The following is a 22,870-nucleotide window of genomic DNA, read 5'->3' as shown; positions in this document are numbered from 1 at the left end:
AGCAGTAATCACTTACATTTACTATGTGCTTAATATTTACCAGGAATGCCAGATAACTCATCAGATAAGGCCCCTGTCTTGGAATGCTCCCAGCAACCCTAACCCTAAGTAGCATCGTTATTCCCATTTTACAGATGAGCTGTTGAGACCCAGAAGTTAAAATGGCTTGCTCAGTGCAGTGATGGCCTGGACTGCTCAGCACAGTTAGGGTCTGGGCTGCCTAGCCAGTGCCCATGACCATTTCACAATATTCACTTTATCATGATACACTCACTCATTTCCAGATGAGGAAACTAAGATTCAAGGAGTTCCCTAACACAGCCAAGGCCGTGCAGCTTATAAATAGCAGAGCTGCTAGGGTTCCAACACTCAACCCTTTTGCTGGAAAGCCCACTTACTACCCTCTGGACCAGGCTGCCCCTCCACACAAGGGAGAACTGAAATGCGGCCCAAATTAAGTTCCCTGATTCCTCTGTGATATGTTTGAACATTAATCATTTTAGTCATTCTTTACATTTCTTTGTATTTTTTCCCATTTTTAGGCAGGGAGCCCTGTACTACTGCTAACAGCATGTGATAGTAGAGGAATAGACACACAGGTTAGACTGCTTGCTCCGGAAGTCATCCAGTAAAGTCAGATTAGAGTTCAGATCCACATCTGAGTCCTGTGTGCCCTGCTCATTTATCTGTGTGATTCTTGTCCTTTTTGTCTGTTGAAATGTGGCTTGAGAGAGGTTCTTGACTTTATGAGATCGCTTTCTAGGGCTGGACGGAATGCATCTTTTCCCATCTGAAGATCATCTACATTTCTCTGAAATGTAATGAATTACGTTAATGGCTAAAATAAGGAAGTATGTCATATATGTAACAAGGACCACTGACTCTGATTTGAAATGTTGCCCATCTCTACAATCTCAGCCTTGAACATTTTACAGCACAAAAATTCATTACTTTAAAGACCAAGTCCTCTTTAGGTTTCTGAAAGAAAAGTGTATGTTAACCATTTACAGGACTGTACTTTTATTCCAATCACAAACTCTGGTAAATGTTCCCTGACATTGAATTGGATGGAATTTTCCTATGTATCTGTTGATATAGTAAACATCAGATAAATATTCAGATGTATTTAATTATTTTGATTCAGTATTGTTCTACTTAGCCTTTAAATATACTGTTTCTGAATTGAACAAATAAACAAGAAATAGCTGAAACTAACTGGCTTTGATTGTATGGAAAAACCAAGAGGCTTTAAAAGAGGAATCACTTCAGAAATAACCTGTGTCTTATAATCATTTTTATTTTTAGTGATAAGCCTGCGTTGACTATTCAAACATACTGATCATTTTAAAAAATTAAGCTTGTCATTTTTAGAGGCTAATAGGTGTTAGGGAAATAATTTTAAATGTGCTCCAAATGTATTAGTGCCAATTCAGGTGTGTTTTAACTGGGGACCGCCCTGTGTCACCAAGAGTTTTCTCTTTTCTTTCCTTTCCTTTCCTTTTCTTTTCTTTCTTTTCTTTTCTTTTCTTTTCTTTTCTTTTCTTTTCTTTTCTTTTCTTTTCTTTTCTTTCTTTTCTTTTCTTTTCTTTTCTTTTCTTTTCTTTTCTTTTCTTTCCTTTTCTTTTCTTTCTGACAAGTATCAATACTTAGTGAGTGCCTCTTTGTGCTGGTCCTCTCTTCGTGGTTTTCTAATGTAATTCTCACATCCCTGTGATTCAGAGATAATTACCCCCACCTCTTTAGAGATGGCTCAGAGTTGCTGAGTAATTAACCGAAGATCACACAGCTAGAAACTAGAAGCCTCAGAATTTGAATCTAATTCTGCACATTCAAAAGTCCCTGAATATTCTAATATACAATGTTGTCTTGTGAACAGCCCAGTGTATTCAAATTTTTAAAATTTAGCAAAACATTTTAGAATTAGCAAAAAGAAAATTAAGAGAAATTTGCTTATGATTCTGTTTGATTAGCTCTCTGATAAGAACAAAACCGTTTGAAATATACACTGGAAATATAGAGCAAATTTACCTTTTTTTTCTTCTGTAGACTGAAGCCCTTTTGATAAATATAACTGGCTTTGAGCTTGTGCCTCCAGGAAACCCCATAGAGATACATCAAAAGATACCGTTAATGCTCAGCACTTAACCCTAACAAGTTGGCTGCCCATTATTTTTATTATTACAGTGACTATAGGTAACACTAGGCTGTATTCCAAACATGTGGCATCTTTAAACCAGATTCCAATAGGATTAAAGACATATCCCTGCTTTTCTGTTTTGGGTCGTTTTCTTACTGTCAGAAACTCATATGCTTAACATTGAAACTGGATGGTGATGAAGCTTTTCGTTTTTTTGTTTTTTTTTTTTTTTTAAGAGAGAGAAGGGGTGGGGGAAGGGCAGCGAGAGAGGGAGAGAGTCTTAAGCCGACTACCACTTGATGCAGAGCCCGAAACAGGGCTGGATCTCACAACCCTGAGATCAAGACCTGAGTGGAAATCAAGAGTCAGACCCTTAACCCATGGAGACACCTGGGAGCCCTGAAGCTTTTCAGTTCTTAATGGCAGTTGACTTTGAAATTGAGTTTGTCTCTTTCTTAAAAGTTATTTTCTGGGGTAGCTTTAACATGAGAATCCTAAAACTGGCTGCCCTCCTCCGTGTTCTTCTCACATGCTGCTACCTCTGTTCTCATCTCTACCCTCAACCTCCTAACCCTGCTGGTAGAAAGTGCCATCCACTGACCTCCCCGGAAAGAAAGTGAAATCATGGAATCATGTACTTTATAAACCAAAAAGCACATCTGAAAGATAGTAGCTGGATACGCAACGGGGAAAAAGTACAGTCTACCTCTTCTTTAACCAAGTTGATTGTTCAAAGAAATTCTAACTTAAAAAAAAAAAGTCGAGAGTAACATGTGTTCATTGAAATAAGATGAGAAGATACAGAAAATAAACAGAATTCAACTTTGTAAAGATACTGGAGCAGATTGTTTTTTAAATGGCCTTTAGACTTTCTAAATAGAAATCCTTATGTGTGAGAGAGAAATAGTCCTTATGCATGGCCCATGTTGTCACACTCATCGAGCCTGGAAGTCTAGGAAGGTTTGTGCCATCCAGGGCCTGAGTGGGTGGGGCCACAGGAAGTCAGTAGTCCTTATGGATCCTCCTTTTTCTCTTGATTTATCCCCTCTCAGTTTGGGGCTGCATGTTCTAAGTCCATAGTGGCCAGTACTCTAAAGATGTTTCTTCTTTTTCCCAGACCCCAGACAGGCACAGTCTTCCCCGCCGTGGTCCTATGACCAGTCTTACCCGTCCTACCTGAGCCAGATGACATCCCCGTCCATTCACTCCACCACCCCGCTGTCTTCCACGCGGGGCACGGGGCTTCCTGCCATCACCGACGTGCCCAGGCGCATTTCAGGTAAAGACCATACTTTAACTACAGACCCACTCCCGTGCTGGGGGCGGGGGTGGTGGTGCTGGGGTTGTAGGGTGGGCCAAGGTTCACAGTAACTCTCTATCAGAGACGTGTGGGCAAGGGGATGACAGCTGGCAAACCGGGTCCTCTGGATTACGAGGTTATCAAGTACTTGAACCTTTTAAATGAAAAGACTGAAAACCCGCCAGAGCTGGCATCATTTCCTTAAGAGGACAGTCAGTGCCACCGAGCTTTCATTCTGCTGAATTGTGTCCCCTTCGGTGGGCGCGGTCTCCACCGGGGCCTTCTCCCGAGGGTCTTAGGCCAGGCCTTCCTCTGCTTGCGTTCCTGTCTCTTCTCGACGTCCGCCTGTAAGCCAGATCGCAGGCTGATGGCACGGCCTTCCATTTCTAGAGCCTCTTAAGTCCCACACGTCCAAGCTGACTTGTTCTGAGAGAGAACACCTGCAAACTTCAGGTCCTTATCAGAAGCTAGTCATTTTAAGTGTGGTGAGGCCTGGAAGGATCTTAAAAGGCCCCGCGTGGCCTGTGAGTGGCCAGTCCCAGACTGCCGCAGCCTCTGCAGGAGGCTCTGGCCCTGGCAGCCCCTGTGCGCACACAGTGTTATTCCAGAGGCCCTGCAGAAACCGTGGCTCGAGGTGGAGGCGCACGTGGTGAACAATGCGGCTTCCTCTCTCCGTCGTGGAGAGGATTCATCATAGAGAGAGCCGGAGAGCGTACGCAGGCTTCACACTGGCAAGTGGAGAAGAGTTCAGGGCTCTCGGGCACCCATGTGAGTCCCGTGGATAAGGAAGGAAATCTCTCAGTGCAGCCCTGACACACAGACCGGAGCACGGCCCCCATAGATAAACCAGTAAACCCACTGAGGCACACACAGTAGGCTCCTCTTAGGTGTCAGACGCTCTTCTCAGCGGTCGCGCTCTCTGCACCTGTTTGACTCCTGGCCAGGTTAATGCCTTTCTTTCTTTCTCTTTGTGTTTCTGTCTCTGTTTCTCTCCCTGTCTCATCTTCTGCAAAGCTCGAAGCCTCTACTCACTCCACTGAGTCGCATCACTGACAAGCTGAAGCTCCACCAGCAGGCTTGCAGGTTTTGATTAGTTCAGACTCCTTTATTTCTTTCCACTTGGGAGGAGGGAAGGCTTTGTTTCTCAAGCGAATGGCAGGAAGGGGCTCTCTGGTCCTAGTGCCTTCACATTTTCTGCAGCAGATGGACTCCCGCAGGGGTGAGTAGGGAAAGAAGAGGGGTGGAGGGAGAACCACGAGATTCTTTGGAAAACCATGTTGACTTTCCATTTTGACTGCGAGTATTATTTTTTTGAATCACATGGTATGTATTGGGGGGATTGTGCAGAGTATAGAATTTTAATTATCATTTCCCTTGACAGGAATTACTACCTCCTTTAGGCAACCATCAGTTAAAGACACGAGAAGGGATGAGTAAGGCCTGGGTGGGGGTGGTGGAGAATGAGGGCTGATGTGGGATCAAAGGCACAGTGCTGGATGGTGTTGAATTAGTTCTGGTCATTCCTTCTGTGTTTTATACTGAGTCTGTTTTGTTTCACATAGGGCCAAAATGACACTTTGCCAGGACAGATTTGTGCAAACTTGCTTCTGTTTAGGGTCCTCTGGGGCTTCCATCTGTACAACCCTCTGTGGCTGAAGAAGATTTTGCTGTTTGTCCTCTGGCAGTACCTAGAGGAACAAACCTCAGGGAGTGATCGTAGCTATAGGGACACTTACCTACCACGTTTTCTCACCCAGGTGCATTCACATAAAATTCAGTGGGAAAACCATCGCAAAGAACACTGAAAACATTCCCCATAAATGACTAGTCACTGTTATTAATCATTTACACGTATAACATAGAATAGGTTACCTTGAGTCCATTCACTGATAATTATTTAAAACCTTTCCATAAATGAATACAACATAACTCCTGTTTCATAGAAGAGGCAGTAGGAGCAGAAACTGGTTAATTGTCCAGCCATATATTGATCGGAGGCCAACGATAGGAACGAGCCTCTGCTCTAAACTAGTTTAAAACTGAGTTCAGTCCAGTTTTTTCCTCATTTCTATGAGTTGTTCCTGGCAAAGTAACATGGTGCCAGGGTGGGAGGTTCTGTGTAAACATCAAAGGGAAGAGAACAGAAAATCCCTCTTGTCAGCATGTGGGGAAACAGGAAGAAAGAACTAGATGTGGACTGTCAGGGAACTGGAGGAACTCTGATTTACCTGGCCTTCCTCCTGGGTGTGGGGCTGAGTCCACACCCCAGAGTGCCGCCCGGTGGGCTTGGGGATCAAGTTGGCTGGAGTGAGTGCCGCTTTCACTTCTTTGGGAGCCGGTCCTAGGGACCTTCCTTGAACTTGGCTTCCCAGGTGCCCCAGTCCATAGATTCTGTCTTATCCCCCCCCCCCAATATCTAAAGCCATCCCTAGGGTCAAGGATGCTTTCTCTCCATAACATGGATAACCTAAACATTAAACTTCATCTCCATCTCTAGGGCAGACCTGTGTTCGTTTTTTGAGATGCCTTCCAGAGCAGTTCATGCTTTTGTGTAGAGAACTCAGTTCTCATCTCCTTATATGAAGGGGAAACAAAAATACTCTCATATGATCATGGGTGAGAAAGAAGTCCTTACTTGTATGGGAGAACTGGAGGTTCAGATCCAGATTCGAATCCCAGCTCATGCACACAACAGGCAAGTTTCTTACTTCTCTGAAACTTAGCTTTCTTATTTATAAAATAGGGATATAATAATAATCTCCTAGGGTTATTGTGAGGAACCAGTGGGATGCTTTATGTAAAGTGCTGCCAACACACCACACACTCACTAATGTGCTCCACAGATTGTAGCTGATATTATGAAGTAAAAGTTGTTTTGTAAAAATTGCCTATCTGTATATAATTTGCAAGCAAGCCCTAGCTTAAATGAGTCAAGTAGGCAAAAAATCTGAACTCTTAAAGGGGATTATTTGCTTTGTAAAATGGATCCACCACAGAATATATTTAAAACAACAACAACAAAAAACTCTTGAAATATTTAAATATTTAAATGAGTTAATACTCAAATGGCATTCATAAAGCACTGCACACAGTGCCTAGCACAGAGAAGTACTCAATGTTTTATTATTATTATTGTATAGATTTAGAATGAATGTTTATAGAGCTAAAAGCACTTGGGAACCATCCATAAAAGGTCAGTAAGAGAAAATAACTATTTCGTTATAACATTGGAAAATAGCATGATCCTATTCTTTTCCAAGGGATCATAGGAATAAGAGCAACCAGAGAGATCTTTCAGAAAGTACTGTTCCTAAAGATACTCCAGTTCATCCTAAAAGACCATCCCAAAGAAAGACCATCATGTCATATACTTAAAGATCTTCAGAAAATCCAATCGTACAACTTCCTATTTTGGCATTCCTGCTGAGTAATTTTTCCAGCGTGGCTGCAAATGCCAGACCTTAATGGATTACAATAAAGACAGTGATGCTGTAGTGTGTTGTCCCTGCCATGGCGCTCATGGAAGTGAGGTCTAAATAAAGATGATTGAAAGGTATGTTACCCACACTCCCTACTTTACTGCAGGTAAAGATGCCACACGAGATGCCTTGGAGTTCACAGGCACAATACCAAGATTCAGGGAATATTTCCTTAACCTTAAACCGCCTTCGATATTATAACAAAAACAATAACAACAGTCATAGGTTTATGACTAAACAATAAATTATTGTCATGTAATTGATCAGTAGGGCTTCCTTTATTGTAACAAGGTTTAGTTCCTGTGCAGCTGAATTAGAAAAATCAAATGCTTCTTATCAGAAGCCCTGGGGACTGGTTTTCCTCTCCTCCCCTATTTATTATGATGAATGTGGCTTATCACATAACAATCTGTATTGAAGTAGCATCCTCCATTCCTGAGGGATCTTATACATTATCTCGTTTCATCTTAAACGATCCTAAACATTCACTATATGGAGGTAGTCAAAATTGTTTCTCACTGATTCCAGCAAAGAGCAAGGTGTGGCAAGGCAGGACAACAAGTAAGCCTGACAACAACCCAGACCATTGTATGTCTTTATCGTGGTAATCGTGTTATCAGCCATGGCATTTTAGATGTTCAAAGCCCTCCTGAGGCTTGGCACAAAGCTTATAATGACTTTTCTGCAGGTCATTACAAAATACTAGGTGAGTGAATAATTACAGACTTTCAAAATGTATTTTATGTAATTACCCCGTATGAAAAGAAACAACTGTTTCTTGAGTTAGATTCTTTGACTTTTGGGTCAGAGTATGAGCTTGAAGGAGGGGACCCTACAGAAGTCTATTCACTGCAGATGACTCCTTGCCTGCCCCACCCATCTGAGTAAATTGGCTTAGATTGACCGAAGTCTGTAGCACTCTTCAGCATAGATGAAGTGGAAGGGATTCATATAGTCCTTTTTCTGGGGTCTTGGTCACTGTGCCCATGGACCTCTCTGATGCTTTCAGGAGGTCTCTTAGAGAAGTAAGATCCGTGAGTTAGAGACATAAGAGTAGGGTCATATATGTTGTCTGCCTTTTGTTACTCTGAGAGAGGCCAATGCAGGTTGTATGGATGATTTTTTCTACATTTGTAGGATTTTTTTTTTTTAAATGTGAGACAGAGTTAAGAATTGTAATCTTTTTGAAGGTTACATGTTTTGTTTTTGTTTGTTTCAGCAAATGGTCTTGAATTTCTTCTTGCAAAATATTTAAATATCAAAAAATTCCACTTAATCAACTGCACAGGACTATTAAAGATGTCTCTGTTTTTATGACTCTTAGTCCCTAAACTATATAATATTTCCAAAGGTCAGCAGAATAGGCGTTAGTCTAATAAATAAAGTTACTAAACATTATTTTACTACTACCACAAAATCTAGAAAGTGTCAGTGGAAAAACCCCATTTGATCATTCAAGGCCTATCGGGAGGGGTTGTTTCGTGTGATTTCAACCCCAGCTGTGTTTGATGCAGTTCTTTTTTAAACGTCCCTTATAACCGAGTTTCTATCAAGTCCCCTGAGTCCGGTTTTGAAACCAGCAGCTTCAATAATGTGCCAAGTATATGTGGACATTTATTTTCACAGGGCCACTCTTAACTCACAGGAGGGAGTGACGCCTTAAGAGAGGTTAAAAGGAAAGCTCCAGCAATTAATACTAATAAACCAGAAAGTTAAAGCAACCATAATAAAACACTAGAACATCTACTTTTTACTACAGAACCATTCCTTTATTAAGAGCCACCTGTTTGGTAGACACACCTCTGCCACAGCAGCCACGGGCAAGTAATTAAGTTTAATAGGAGCCACTCTTATTTTGAAGAAGTTCTCTGTTTAAAGCCACAGAGGGGGAAGTTATTAAATTTAATAGACCCTAAACAAAGGCAAGCCCTGTGTTCCCAGTTGAATGTTGTTAAGTAGTCTTCTCTGTGTTATCTCGACGGTGATTGGTTGGGTTATTTTGGCATTCTATACGTTAAATTCATCTTGCTTTCTCTGAAGATAGGCTCTCCACTGACACGAACAGATGATGTTTTTATCATATTGCTGGGGAGTAGGAGGTGGGTGTCCCAAGTTCAGGGCGTACCTGGACCTCGGCGTACTATGAGTTTTGAGTTACTGATGCCGAGGACCCAAGAAGTGGTTTCCATTCCGACTAGATCGGTGGGGGTAGTTGGCCTGATTCACAGGACTGACTGAACTCGGCTGTGTGATATTTACTGTTACTTGTAGTTAGACGGGAGGTACGGAAGCTCAGCATGAACCTGCGTATGTGGCCTGACTCTGATTTTACACGTGGTTCTTGTCAGCTATGTTCGTGAACATTTGTTTTTTGATACATGTACGACCACCCACATGTGAAGAAAAGATTGAGTAATGAAGGGGCTCATGCGTGTGCAAGGATGGCAAGGACATGGCTACAGATTTTATTGAAAGATTTGCTACAATGCCTTTCTTTTCGTAGGAGAAAACTTAGGAGTTTGAACCTCGCCTCACTAAAAGCTATTAAAGTTTGATTTTTTAATGACACAGTGGCTTCTGTGGTTCACAAAGAAGAGGGTGGAGGCAATTTGACTAAGGGAACCTGAGTTTTCGTTTCATTGTTATTGAAGATTCTGTGCACTGTCCTCAGCTGTGTGTGTCCGTTCATTCCTTGTGCCTGTGTGGGCCAATGGGAACAAATTACTCAGAAGTGCCCATCAGCATGTGTCAGAATTTTGTGCAGGGAGCGAGATGATCTCTGCCCAGGGGTTTGTTGCTCTTAGGACTTCTAACAAAGTTTGCCTTATCTGATAAATGCTGGTGGAGAAACTACTGAGTCATTGGCTTCAAAATGGTAGAAAGATCCTCTGTTTATATATATATATATATATATATATATATGTTTTTAAATTGATACTTCATTTTTTTTAGAGGAGCTTTATTTAAAAGCTTATAGAGAAGTTCTAGATTTACAGAAAAATTGAGCATAAAGTAGAGCTGGGATCTTAGCCCCCCCCACCCCTACCCTATTTGCCTGGCATTTTGTCTTATTATTCACTTCTTGCATTTGTGTGGTACATTTGGTATATTTGATGAACCGATATATTGATATATTATTCCTAACTGAAGTCCATAGTTTATGTGAGCATTCACTGTCAGTGTTGTGCACTTCTCTGGGTTTTGTCAAATACATAATGCCAAGTATCCACCACTACAGAGTCCTTCACAATAATTTTGTTGCCCTAAAAATCCCCTGGACTCTACCTGTCTGTCCCTCTCTACCTGCCCCCATAGCCCCAGGCTGTGATCTTTTACCTCTCTCGATAGTTTCGCCTTTTTCAGAATGTTGTATAATTGGAATCCTGGTCTGTAGCCTTTTCAGCCCGGTTTCTCTCCCTTACTTTGCCATGTGCATTTAAGGTCCCTCTATATCTTTCCATGACTTGGTAGCTCACTTCTTTTTACCACTGGGTACTGTTCTATTGTAAGGATGTTATTTTTTAAAACATCAAAGCTGCTCTCCCTGGGCGTGGGAATACCCCCTACCCCCACCACCCATTTCCTTTTGTCACTGACTCTGTCAATGATACCTTCTTTTTAAGAAAGCATTTCATGCATTCCTTCCTGGGGAAACACTTCCTCTGTCACAGCAGTTGTCACCAAAAATGGCCCAGATCACGGTTTTCCGTACTTTTGGTCCATTTTTTAATAAATATTTTTCTTTGGTTTTGTCCATAGACCGCTTACTAAACAGTACATTTAGGTGATGATGCTTATCAGTTCAAGTACAGAACAGACGCAGCTTAAAAATAACAGCCCATTTATCTGGCCACTTCACTGCCCTCCCAGGTAAAGGATGCTCCTTTTCCCTAAGGATACCTGGTGTTCTGTAAATACACTTCCCACTTCCATGCCAGCCGCCAGCTCTTTTTGCCACATTGCTGGTTCAGGCCCTGTCCATCCATCTCAGCTACCTCTTTCCCAAAAGGGATCCCTTCCCCAACCACCAGTTTCCTCAGAGTTTATTACTCTGTCTACGCCCATCCATTTCTCACCTCTGTGCTTCGGATGCACCTCCCATGTGATGTATACCTTCCTTTGCTTGCACGCCTTTCACCTTCTACCGGAGGTAAGCTTCTCAAGCACGGTGGCTGCGTCGTGCATAGTCTTGAATTCTTATAACTGAACATGGTTTAGGGCATGTAGCATGTGCTCAGTAAATCCCTAATGAGACAACTCTCAGTGGGAGAGGAGGTAGGAAAATAGAAGATGGTAGGCATGTAGAAGAAAAGGGGAGAAGAAAAGGAAAAAGGAGAGAGACGATTTTGTTCACCTGGAACAACAAAGAAAGGACAAAACAGGAGGAACTTTGATTGCTGATAAGGACAGGAAATAGCACAGTATGAGTGTGCATAAGCAGTATATATTTTTATCTCCGAGCCTCTCTGCAATGTGTTTCATATTTAGAACACATAGCAAGACTGCATCTGTTTCCAGAACTTGCTAACAGTTGGTAATAATGCCAAAACATACTTTAGTTCCAGCTTGAAACCAAATGATCAAATAGAATTTTTGATTTCTAATTTAGGGTCTGACATTAATTATAGCCATCATGTAATAAAGTGTCAAAGTCTTTTTTTGGGAAAATAATAGAAATTATATTAACTAAGCTGTAAATGGAAGCAAAACGATGCCTCTAAAACAAAGGAAAGACTCTGGTTTTGACATTTTTGACCGTCTTACCTTCTCCACACTGAACGTTCCTTGTTCTCCCCAATCCTCTCCACTCTTTTAAACCCTTGCTGTATGATAGGGCTTCCTGCCACTCCTTGTCCGGGTCCGTGGTCTCTGGGTCCATGGTTGCCTGGCACACCACGGTTTCTTAGTATACCTCTTCACGCCTGGTGCCCAGAACCAAATTCCCGTATTCTTGGCCTCTGTTCGAGGAGACTGTGGTGGCTTTAGTGCTCTGGTGACCATACTACACTCTGTCTCCTCATGTTTGCCATTTTTTGGCAAGCTGAATTTTTTTTCACTTTTACAGTTATTTTTTTCAGATCCAAGTATGATCATTTACAGTTATTCCCATTTGGTTTTATCTTATTTACTTCAAGTAATAGTTCCTGCCTGTCAGGAACTTCTTGGAGTTTTATAGCCTCATCCAATATAGTAGTAGCCTCTTGCATTCCCTCCTACCTGGGAAGTCTTTTCTTAGCTTACTTCAATCATATCAAGTCAGCTCAGCAACTACGTGGCACATAATTATAATGTGTATAGGCAGGCAGCAAACAAAAACCAAAATCGAAGATCTCGTCTGTGCCTTCAGGAAGCTTTCAGTGTTACTTAGGAGAGGACATAAGCAAATATGACACAGTTACCCTGTGATGCCAGACGTGTAGATGCTGGAATGTACAAACAATGCTCAGAATGTTAGTGAGAAGTGATCTCTTGCCCTCCTGCCGAAGCAACTTAAAGCCTTCTCCTTAGGAAATTAAAATCAGCTCCATTCTGCTAGATTATATTTTTATTCTGAGTTACTTCAACAATTATATTTTCGACTGCAAAACAAAAGTTCCACTTGTTGGCATGTGTGGTTTCATAATGTTTCTTAAGATAGGACAAGAACATAGAGAAAATCTGTCTTTTCCCACCTAGATGGAAAGTTCCCTTGGGCCAAGGACTAGCCTACTAACCCTCTGCAGTGTCTCTGAGTCCTAGTTTTATGCTCTGTAAGTAGATGCTCATGGGAAGTACTTGCTCACGACAGAAAAGTCTATCCAATAGTGCTGCCTGCTTTTGGGTCCCTTATGCTGGAAATATTGTTAGGAATTGCTAACACATCTAGAAGTGGGGCTGTACAGGAGACTAATGACGATTGCCATTTGCTTAATTTCATATTGCATATGCACAAATATGGCCCTATTTACATGATAGAATTTTTTACTATCTCTTTTAGAGTGAAGCAACACTGTTAGCTCTATGCCATTACATATATATGCATATATGCATGTATCACCTGTTCAGTACATTTAAAGTGAATATACATATAAATATTCCTGATAGGCCTATTATTTGAGATGTTAGTATCAGCCAGCTACTACTTTAACATTTTTCTGGAAAAACAGGACTCTTTGAAACCCTCTGTGTTTTTGTATTATTTTGTTACTTTAATGAGCATCGATTTCTCAGGAAATATTAATTGTCTCTGCTGGTAGAAAGGGGAAAGAGACACTGATGATTATTTTAAGTTTGCTTTTAGATCTGTTAATACATAGAAATAGTTGTAAAGGAGAAAGGAAAGATATAATTGAAAGGGGTAACTGAACAAGTAAAAAGTTTCCATATAATTAAAATCCTATATGATAAGATACAAATAACAGCACTTTAATTTGAATTATTCAAAGTCATTTTTGGACAACATTTTATTTTGAACAGTTCAAAGTCCTGTTCAGACTCCTTTTTGGATTGTTTTCTCAAAAAATGTATAGGAAGGCATATATTATTAAATTGGGTATTTAACAGAATTTAAGAGACTTGGTTTGAGGCAAACCTAGGATCCCATTTGACTATACGTCTAATTTTTTTTTTTAATGTGACTCTCAAGAAATTCACGAATCTCAAATCCATGAAAGTCACGTAAATAAAATGCTTCTCAGGCACCAGTGTCCCTGAATATCTCAGAGGTGTCATCTTTTCCAGGAAGGTGTCATCTTTTCCAGAGACACTTTGGCTTTAAGCGATAAACTTAGAAATACAGTCCAGCATAGTAGACTGGAACAAGATGGATGTTCCTATATCCAGAGTTTACCGCTCTCTCTCTAATCAAAATGGTCACCATTCCAGCTCCCTGTTGTAATTAGTAATAATGCTATAGTTAATGGAATAATAATAACAAATATAATGATGGTTATAAACACTCCACTCTGTGCCAAGGAGAGCAGTGATTCACGATAAATCAATAATAAACCCATTGATGTGGTTACAATAAATCCATACCTAATTAAGAAGAACCCTTTCTAAATAAAAACCACCAAGGAAATAAAAACAGACTTGGAAAAGAGGAAAAAGTCTGATAATAGAGTTGTGGTACTCATCATTAAAAAAAAACAAAACAACAACAAACCCACAAACTCGCCAACTACATGGGAGGAAAACAATACAGTGTCAGTGTCAGTGTTACTTAAACGTACAGTGGAGAGTTGACCGGAAAGATTCCAAAAAGGAAAGAGTTTGGCCCTCTGGACAGTTCACAGAGAAAGTTGAAGGTTTTTTTTTTTTTTTTTTTTTTACCTTAGAAATTGGTAGGTGTCACAGGTATTGTACCTTTGAAGCATTGGTTGGGTCTTGGTTTTTGTTTCACTCTGACAATCTCTGTCTTTTAAAAGGCACATTTTAGACCATTGACATTCAGAGTAGTTATTGATATAGTTGGATTAATATCTACCATATTCGTTACTGTTTTTTATTTATTGCCCCTGTTCTTTATCTTCTTTTCATTGTTTGTCTTCCACTCTTTTTCCTCCTTTCATGGTTTTAGTTGAACATTTTATGTGATTCTACTTTCCCTCTGTTCTTATCCTGTCATTGAGTTATACTTCCCTTTTTACCTTCTTTTAGTGGTTCCCCAGATTTGCAATATATATTTACCACTACTCCCAAGTCTACCTTCAGTAACACTGTAGCACTTCATGGATAGCTTGAGTACCTTAGAACCTATAAACATCTGTGTGTACGTTTTATGTGGACATAACTTTTCAACTTCTCTGGGTAAATGCTGTGGAGTGCAATTGCTGGGTCACATGGTAAGAGTATATTTACCTTTGTAAGAAACTGCCAAACTGTTTCCGAAAGTGGCTGTGCCATGTTGCATTCCAAACAGCCATGAATGCAAGTTCCTGTTGCTCTATGTGATCTCTGTGTGCATTTATATTTCAAGTGGGTTTCCTGTAGGTAACATACAGTTGGGTCCTGTTTTTTGATCCATTTTAACAATCTCCATCTTAAATGGGGCATTTAGATCATTGATGTTTGGTGGATTATTGATATAGTTGGATGAATAGTTGGATTAGCAATATAGTTGGATTAACCTTTGAAGGGTTATTAAAACTTACTCAGGTGACCTGTTTAACTGAGCAGATGATTGAAGCATTTAAATGGGACCTGCATCCCCAAAGACAATTGAACCTAACACCAATGAAATAGTAGTTGCTCAATAAAATGGTGTTGCATTGTTTTGGTTAATTAGAAGAATGTTCCTTCTAAGGCACAGGCATGCAGCACAGTGATTAAAGACTCACAGCCTCGTCGGCAGCATGCTAGAAACAGCACTTGGATGGGAATTGAGGAACCTGCGATCTATTTTTAGATGAGCTTCTGAGTTCTTGAGAAGCTCACTTAACTTCTATGGGCCTTAGGTTCCTTATGTGTGAAATAAATTGGGCTAGATCTTCTCCAAGGTCCATCATTTTGAATGGCTAGGTTGCTAAATAAGGCTTGTTTCTCTCAGAAACATTGAGCGACCAGCACACCAGAAATCTAAATATCGCCACCAATAATAAAAATAAAAGCTAGCATAGTATTTCATTTCTTAATTAAATTCGTAGGGAGACCTACTATAGATGTCAAGAATCGCTTTGTTTTGTGCTTCAGTTGATTCTGATAAGGAGCAATCTAGGATCAGGTTAATTGGTGGCAAAAATCTGTACTTTCAGATCTTGACACTTGACCACAGCCAAACTTCTGTTCAAGGTGAAGCGTCATATATGTGCATGTTTGTCCAAGTCTGCAGGCAGTTTGAAACCACGGCTTTATTAAAATGAAGAAAAAACTTTGTTTTATTGACATTTTACATACCCTAGCATGGTTTTATGTAACTTATACACTCTATCTGAGAATGGCTATAATAAAGACTAATTTATCTTCTGGGAGAGTTGAGAATCTTGTAAGCTAAAGGTTATAACAACAAAAGAACAGGTGAATTCTATTAATAACAGAATAAATGGGATTATTCATTTATAATTCATAAAACAGAATTATAATAAAGTTCCTTTTAGTGAAACATTGCTATCATAGTATTTTAGACCACATGATAAATGTCTTTATTAATACAAATTATTGTTGACATTAAATATACTCATTAATTGACTCTGTTCTAGTCACCGGAGGTACAATGGTGAGTAAGAAAAGCTCAGGGAGCTTTTTCTGGGGCATATGATTTAGTGATTTAAACAATCAGTCTTTGGAGCCAGACTCTCTGGGTTTAAATCTAGGCTTTTTGACTCACTTGCTATGTGATCTTGGGAATATTACTTAGTTTGTCTGTACCACAATTTCTTCATCTGTGAAATGGGCTAATAATAATAATACCACCAACCTCAAATGGTCATTATGAGGACAAAAGAATTAAGTATGTAAAGCTCTTGGAATAATACCTGGTAATAAATGTTAGCTGTAAAAGGGTAAAAGTAGGCAACCGAATAAGAAAGTATTATCTAGGGCTATGTACTGTGAGGAAAACAAAATAGGGTGATGTTATGAGGAAGCTGAAATCTAAATTTACAAGAAAGAGTCAGCCCTGTGAAGCTCATTGCAGGCAGCAGGGAAGGCTGGTGCAAAGGCCCTGGAGTGGGAAGAGGAATGGCTGTGTTTTGGAGTGTGTAGAAAATGAGGTGGAGTCAGAGAGATCGCTGCTCCAGGGAATGCCGGGCCTCTGCTGCTCAGAAGCAGAAGTTTGGGTTTCCTGGTCCACGTAGTGAGAAGCCATGGACAGATTTTAAGCAAAGTCGTGATATAAATGGATTGCTAGTTTCAGAAGGTCCCTCTCTGGCTGTTTGGGGGAGAATTGTGTAAGAGGATGAGAGAGGAAGCAAGAGTGTGTCGGGGAGGCTGTGGTAGTCACCCCGTAGGAGGATGGTGGCTAATACTCGCCTGAAAGCAGTGGGGACGGGGACGCTCTGGACTGGCGCAAGTATTTTCCCTCAGTCATCAAAACGTTTTAGCAGTGCTTTCCCCCAATCGTCAGTCTGCTTTAAAAAGAATAATATTATATCTTATAAGATTTTAGCTAACCTTTAGACATTGTTTATACACCCCATAGTGAAGCTGTAATTCAGGAATTACTTGATTTATTGGGTGAATACAGAACCACCAACCTGGAAAATTCAGGCGAGAAATCCATTTCGAGAGCTGAAATGCTTGGTTTGGTTGTTTTCATTGACACATTAATCTGATTATTTCCAGGAGCTCCCCTTCCTTGGCACTGTGCAAACACAGATTTCAGTGCAGTTGAAGCACAATGATGAGATTAATTTGGGGGACTGACCCGCATGGTATGTTCCCCTCACCCTCTTCAAATATTAGGGAGTATATTTTTAGATATTTCATAGCCTTTATACATACCAGTTCCTTTTATTGCTTTTAAGATGGAATGAAATGAAAATCGCCACATGGGTGTGACTGAGCTGCCTCTGCAGGTGCTCATACCGAGAAGTGTGTGGCGAAGGCCCTGAAAAGAAGAGACCCCTGAGCAAGGGGTTTGTGGTTAGTTACCTCAGGCTTGCAAACTAATATTTTGCATTTGAACAAAGTAGGGCTATGTGAGGCATCAGCATTTGCCCTCCCTGTGAATGGAGGAACCACCCAGAACCACTTCTTCCCAGAGGATTGAGAAATGGGGGCATATTTGAAATTGGAAAGAACTTGAATTGATAAGGGAGGAGGAACTTGTTCTAAGTAGAATGTTGTAAAAACAGACTAAGGGTAGAGGAGGAAGCTTTAAAAAGCTGAGATGATTAGAATAAGTGTTGTAGTCAGCTATCACTCCCATCTCAGATTCTTTCCAAACTCTGGGCCTTAAAAAGAGATCTCCTCCCCACCCCAACCTTCAGTTAGTTTCTCTAGGAATTAGCTTCAAGATCTTGAGAATATATGAGCACTTCTTAACATTTCCTGTTTGAAAAGTCACAAAAGTCCTACTCTCCATGGGCATAGGCTTCCTCTTCTTCCTGGAATCCCAAGGTTCAGAGGTATATGCTGAAAACTGGTATAACCATTTATTTTTTAAGATTTTATTTATTTATTCATGAGACACACACACACACACACACAGAGGCAGAGACACAGGCAGAGGGAGAAGCAGGCTCCATGTAGGGACTCCATCCGGGTCTCCAGGATCAGGCTCTGGGCTGAAGGTGGCACTAAACCGCTGAGCCACGCGGGTTGCCCGGTATAACCATTTTTAAAGAAAAGAAGGAAAGCAGTAAAATCAGCGTCTTGGGAGCAGTGACCTAATCAACTTAAAATTTATTTTGAGTTTTAGAAGCTCGTAGGATGCAAAATAAGATACAATTCAAAGAGTATCATCCTCTTTTATGATGGGAAATCCAGAATAATTCCAATGGCTGTGAAAACTTTACAGATCAGAATTCTTGGTCAGAGGTTGGCTGTCAAACCTAGTTTTAACCTTTCTCCCTGGCTTTGCCCTTTAGAATAGGACAGTAATGGAGAATAGAGGTCAAAGATTCAGTGTAAGGTAGAGACAAAACTCGATTGAGAAACAGCAGGTAACAAGCCACTGAAGAGAGAGAGGAAAAAAAAGCCACTTGTGAAAGGATTAAAATGTAAAGACAGTGTGTGCTGTACTAATTTGAAAGAGGGGTGTTTTCTCCTCAGGAGCCCAGGAGTTCTGAATCTCAGTGTACAAATGTGTATAATTAATTTCCTTCCTCTTCAGATGAAGGGTGGTTTGATCATGCTCATGTTTAGGCCTTGGGTACTGTTCTTTTTTTTGCTACCACCCAGGAGTATCATATTGAAAATCATCACAGAAGTGGTAACCAGATAAAGCTAGGACTTTAGGACTAGAAAGCCAGAGCTGTGGTTATGTCTCAGCCCCATGTAGACTTCCCAAGCTAGTATTTCAAGTGGCAGCCTTGGACTTCCAGAGCCCCAGCCCCAGCCCCGGGTGGGTCCCTGTAGATGGCTATGCTGCTTTACCCTGCTCTATCTTTGCCATGTTGCCTGGTGCCTAAAAAAGAAAAACTGTTTCACCAAAGTGAACCTCACCCAAGGGTCTTCCTGCCAACATTTTAATAAAAAAAGTAGCATCTCAAACTATAAATAGTAGAACTTCCAGTTCAAAGTTTGAAACAGATCTTTCTAATAGTTTATAAAAATCAAATAAGCAGTACCACTTAGGCTATGTAGAAGGCAGATTGGAGCCATTCACATTGAGGTACAACTCAACTACCCATAGAGGTGGCACGAGGGCTCTAATACATATATAACAAATGGGCTAGCACTGAGGGATGAATGACGAGATCTGTACCGATTGTTCTGAGAGTCAGGGCTGTGGATTCCCCCACAGCATCATACTACGTGTGAGGAGGTGCATGGCCCGGTACAGCTAGGTGACAAGTGGGTTATAATTGCAGGTCAGGCTACTGTCCCAGAGGATGCTGGCCTGAAGGCTGGGTCAGCCAGGAGAGATGGAGACTCAGGCAGATGCTCAGAGCATGTGGAGAAAAACTGAAGGTACCATCAGGAGGGAGGAAGCCTCCTTGTGGGGAAGCTTGAATACTTCTACTAATTCCAGAGCTCCGGAGATCGAGGAAATCGAAAAGACTCAGGACACACTCCTGTCATCCATAACAGTAGCTTTTCTGATGGCAGAAATGAAAGCTTACAGACAATGACACCATGTATTCTCAGATAAATTCAGTGTTGAGGAAAATGGGCAGCTATCACAGCTAAGTCCAAAACTGATAGTAAAAACCAGGCATTAATAAGGATAATATTTAGATAGTATTTTTTAAAGATTCATTTATTTCAGAGAGAGAGAGCATGAGAAGGGGGGGGAGGGGCAGAGGGAGAGAGAATCTCAAGCAGACTACCCCCTGAGCATGGAGCAGATGTGGGGCTCGATCCCACCACCCTGAGATCATGACTTAAGCCAAAATCAAGAGTCAGATGCTTAACCTGTTGAACTACCCAGGCACCACTAGATAGAATTTTAAATACAGAGAAAGAACTTTCATAGACATTATCTCATTTAATCTCCATGACAGCTTATTGGAGTATAGATGCCACGATAGCTTCTGTTTTGCCAGGAGAAAATCAGGGCTCAGAGACCTTTAGAGACTTGACCTAAGTCACAGAGTGAAAGAGCAGGAGAGTCAACCCTCAGCCTCAAGTCTTTCAGTTCCACATGTGCTTTCCTCACTATGCTTTTGTCATAGGAGTCTCCCCATATCAGAAACAGACTTTGCTATAGAGCCTGCTGGATATCATCCTCGGAGGGAGTTTTATCACTTTGGTCTTTCCAGGCGACACATGGGGGACAGAACACCAGCAATCCTTACTAAATAGCCAATGTTCATGCTTTATAAAGGTCAGAGTGCCGAAAATAAAGTGAAGTTCCTGCCAGAAATAACAGTGGAAACAGTCCCCCTCCTACTTTTGTAAATCCAAATTTTATTGTAGGGATTTTAAATCTGAATTTTATTCTAGAGATTAAAAATGTGCATATTAATAAAATCTTAAAACCTTAAAGTACGTATTTTTACATGTGGGACAGGGAAACCGAGGCTGCTTGAATGATGCCTAACAATACGTCCTATCTTGCCAGAGTTGGAAAGGTTGATGTCAAATGTGATTTATTTTAACTTCAGATAGTTCAGGTCAAAACAATTTACTTGAGAAACCAAGAACAAAGAGAAAAGAGAAAGAGCTCCCATCATACTTCTCATCGAATGTGTGAGCCTAAAGCTAATTTTTAACCCTCTTTACTGCTCAATGTAATAATGGAAGGCTTTCATACAAAGCTAATAGTGTTCTCATTTTCTTTTGGCATCTATTCCAAACTGTTGTTAACAATTATATTTTTTTATTTTTTGGAAAAATATTCTAGATTTTCTAATTGACATTAGTATCTGGAGAGGAAGCCTGGGTATTTCTTGCACAGTGCATATACCCATTTTAAAAAAAAATGTAGTATTATGTTTTAATGAATGGGCACCTTTCTTTAGAGGAACAGTATTTCTAGTAAAATTTTTTATAGATTTTGTTTATTCATGAGAGACACACAGAGAGGCAGAGACACAGGCAGAGGCAAAAGCAGGCTCCTAGCAGGGATCCTGATGCGAGACTTGATTCCAGGACCCCGAGATCATGACCTGAGCTGAAGGCAGAGACGCTCAACCACTGAGCCACCCAGGCGTCCCTCTAATAGAATTGTTAAAGATATTTTGGAATTTTCAAGTTTGCCTCATGTGTAGCAGAATCAGAATTTTGGAGCTGGAAATCCATGGAGAAGACTTAGTTAAATTGTGTCATTTTACTGACCAGGAATGTGGGGGCCAGGGAGAGGAAGGGACTCCATGTGGTTGCCCTGCTCACTCAGGACAGTGCTGTTGACCAGAACTCACATCCCTGGCTGATAGTCCAATGCTCTAGAATCGTTTTCTCCTGCTACGCTGCCAATAGAGCTGACATTTTTTTTTTTTATCTGTTATTGCTGTACATGGCCCTTGTGATCTGAAGAAGAAAAATGCTACCCTCCAATTATCTCCTCCTCCTTTGCTCTTTCCTCTTTTACCCTAAAATTAAATCCTTATGAAGAGACTGAATAGATTTTTGCCCTGGATCTGTGACAGCACCATCTCTCTTGACCAGTCATCAGCTCTTTTGGTCCACATCTGGAGTAGACTCAGTAGACTATATTCCCAGGCTGGGAATAACAGGACTGGGGTTTTGTCCGTGGCAGGCAGAGAACTTCCACTGTTTGAGGAGGAGCTGCCACTGGACTATACTACTTGTCTTGCAGCACACTGAGAGGACTGGGCTTACTCTCTCTCTCTCTCTCTCTTTTTTTTTTTGGTCATCAAAACAAGTAGCTCTTCTCAGACACCTTAATACATAATTAGGTGTGTCTGTTTACACTTGGGAGACAGAGGGCTTCATGTCCTAAAGCAATACTGGGAATCTGGGAGCAGCCACAAACAGATGTTGAAAATGTCCATTTGTGGCGAGTTTATTACTATAGCACCAGAAGTAAACATTGAGGATGAAACCCCTCTGAAGGGGTGGGTGTGTGTATTGAGAGGAGAATGTTATCGGGCAGAGTAGAAAGTGAAAGGAGGTCCTATTTTTTTTTTTTTTTTCTATTTGCTCTAGTATTTGTTTATCTCCGACAACAAGGAAAAGTTCACTATTTGGCTTTGGCTGTTTGAAGGCTTTTGCCAAATGCTTAACAATCTGTAGGGTTTGATTTTTCTCAAAAAAACCGCTTTGAGAACAAGGCTCTATGTAACTAAGATGTGTTTGTTTTTGTTTAAATCACTCAGAAGAGAAATCATCTCTTGTCCATTGTTAAAAGAGAGGTTTCAATCAAAGGAAAATTCTACATATTCTAAAATATACAAACAGCTCTTTGAAACTGATGCCAAATCAAACTCTAAAAAGGACGTTTTTCTTGCAGAAGTTTTGAGTTAATTCTGTGTGCAAGGCTTGAGTAGAAAAACTCTGAGACAGTCAGAGGAATGAGTTACTGTTAGCACTACATTTGGATTCGGAAGTTCTATGAGGAGCATTGTCTCAGGACAGTATGGAGTCTCTTGTGCGTGGTTTTAGGCTAAACTCTAGAAACAAAGCAAAAGAAACTTTTCGAAGTGAATCCGTTTTGAAGTTAAATAAAAGTTGGTAGTTGGTTTTATGATATTACTGGATCTGGATCTAAACCTCCAACGTGAGAAGGCATGCCTGTCATCACTTTATAAAAAAAATTCAATTGAGATGTTCCCCTGTTGTTAAAGAAATACCATCCTTTCCCCATCAGGATTTCTATTAGGATGAAAAATCTTTAGATGCTAATGAGACAAGCCCGGTGGGGAAAAGGGACACAGATTGGGAAACCCAACAACTTCATTGAGGCCGTGG

The 22,870-nt window shown here is 40.7% G+C and overlaps 1 protein-coding gene and 1 long non-coding RNA gene across 15 annotated transcripts in view; one reads left to right on the top strand and one right to left on the bottom strand.

Annotated features, from left to right (window-relative positions):
• Positions 1–22,870, top strand: part of RUNX2 (RUNX family transcription factor 2) — a 326,623-nt gene that overhangs the window by 180,454 nt on the left and 123,299 nt on the right. For 9 of the 13 annotated variants that reach the window (XR_013383457.1, XM_077903809.1, XM_077903813.1 and 6 more), the window contains one exon: positions 3,255–3,416. Coding sequence is in view for 10 of the 13 variants with exons in the window: in XM_077903809.1 (XP_077759935.1) it covers positions 3,255–3,416 (162 nt within the window). In the remaining 3 variants the exon portion in view is untranslated. Of the gene's footprint in view, positions 1–3,254; positions 3,417–4,451; positions 4,521–5,934; positions 6,133–6,697; positions 6,991–22,870 lie in introns of those variants that run through there. The other 4 variants (XR_013383458.1, XM_077903812.1, XR_013383456.1 and 1 more) reach the window with 3 other exon arrangements.
• Positions 498–12,337, bottom strand: LOC144317442 (uncharacterized). 2 transcript variants are annotated; one of them, XR_013383464.1, is made up of 3 exons: positions 11,681–12,337; positions 10,993–11,270; positions 498–811 (listed from the first exon to the last, which is right to left on the bottom strand). It is a non-coding gene; the product is annotated as an uncharacterized LOC144317442 (long non-coding RNA). The 2 variants fall into 2 exon arrangements; XR_013383463.1 differs by lacking the exon at positions 498–811 and adding an exon at positions 8,665–9,614.

The sequence above is a fragment of the Canis aureus genome, chromosome 7, assembly GCF_053574225.1.
Source record: "Canis aureus isolate CA01 chromosome 7, VMU_Caureus_v.1.0, whole genome shotgun sequence".
Lineage (NCBI taxonomy): Eukaryota > Metazoa > Chordata > Mammalia > Carnivora > Canidae > Canis > Canis aureus.
This window is presented reverse-complemented; position numbering and strand designations above follow the sequence as displayed.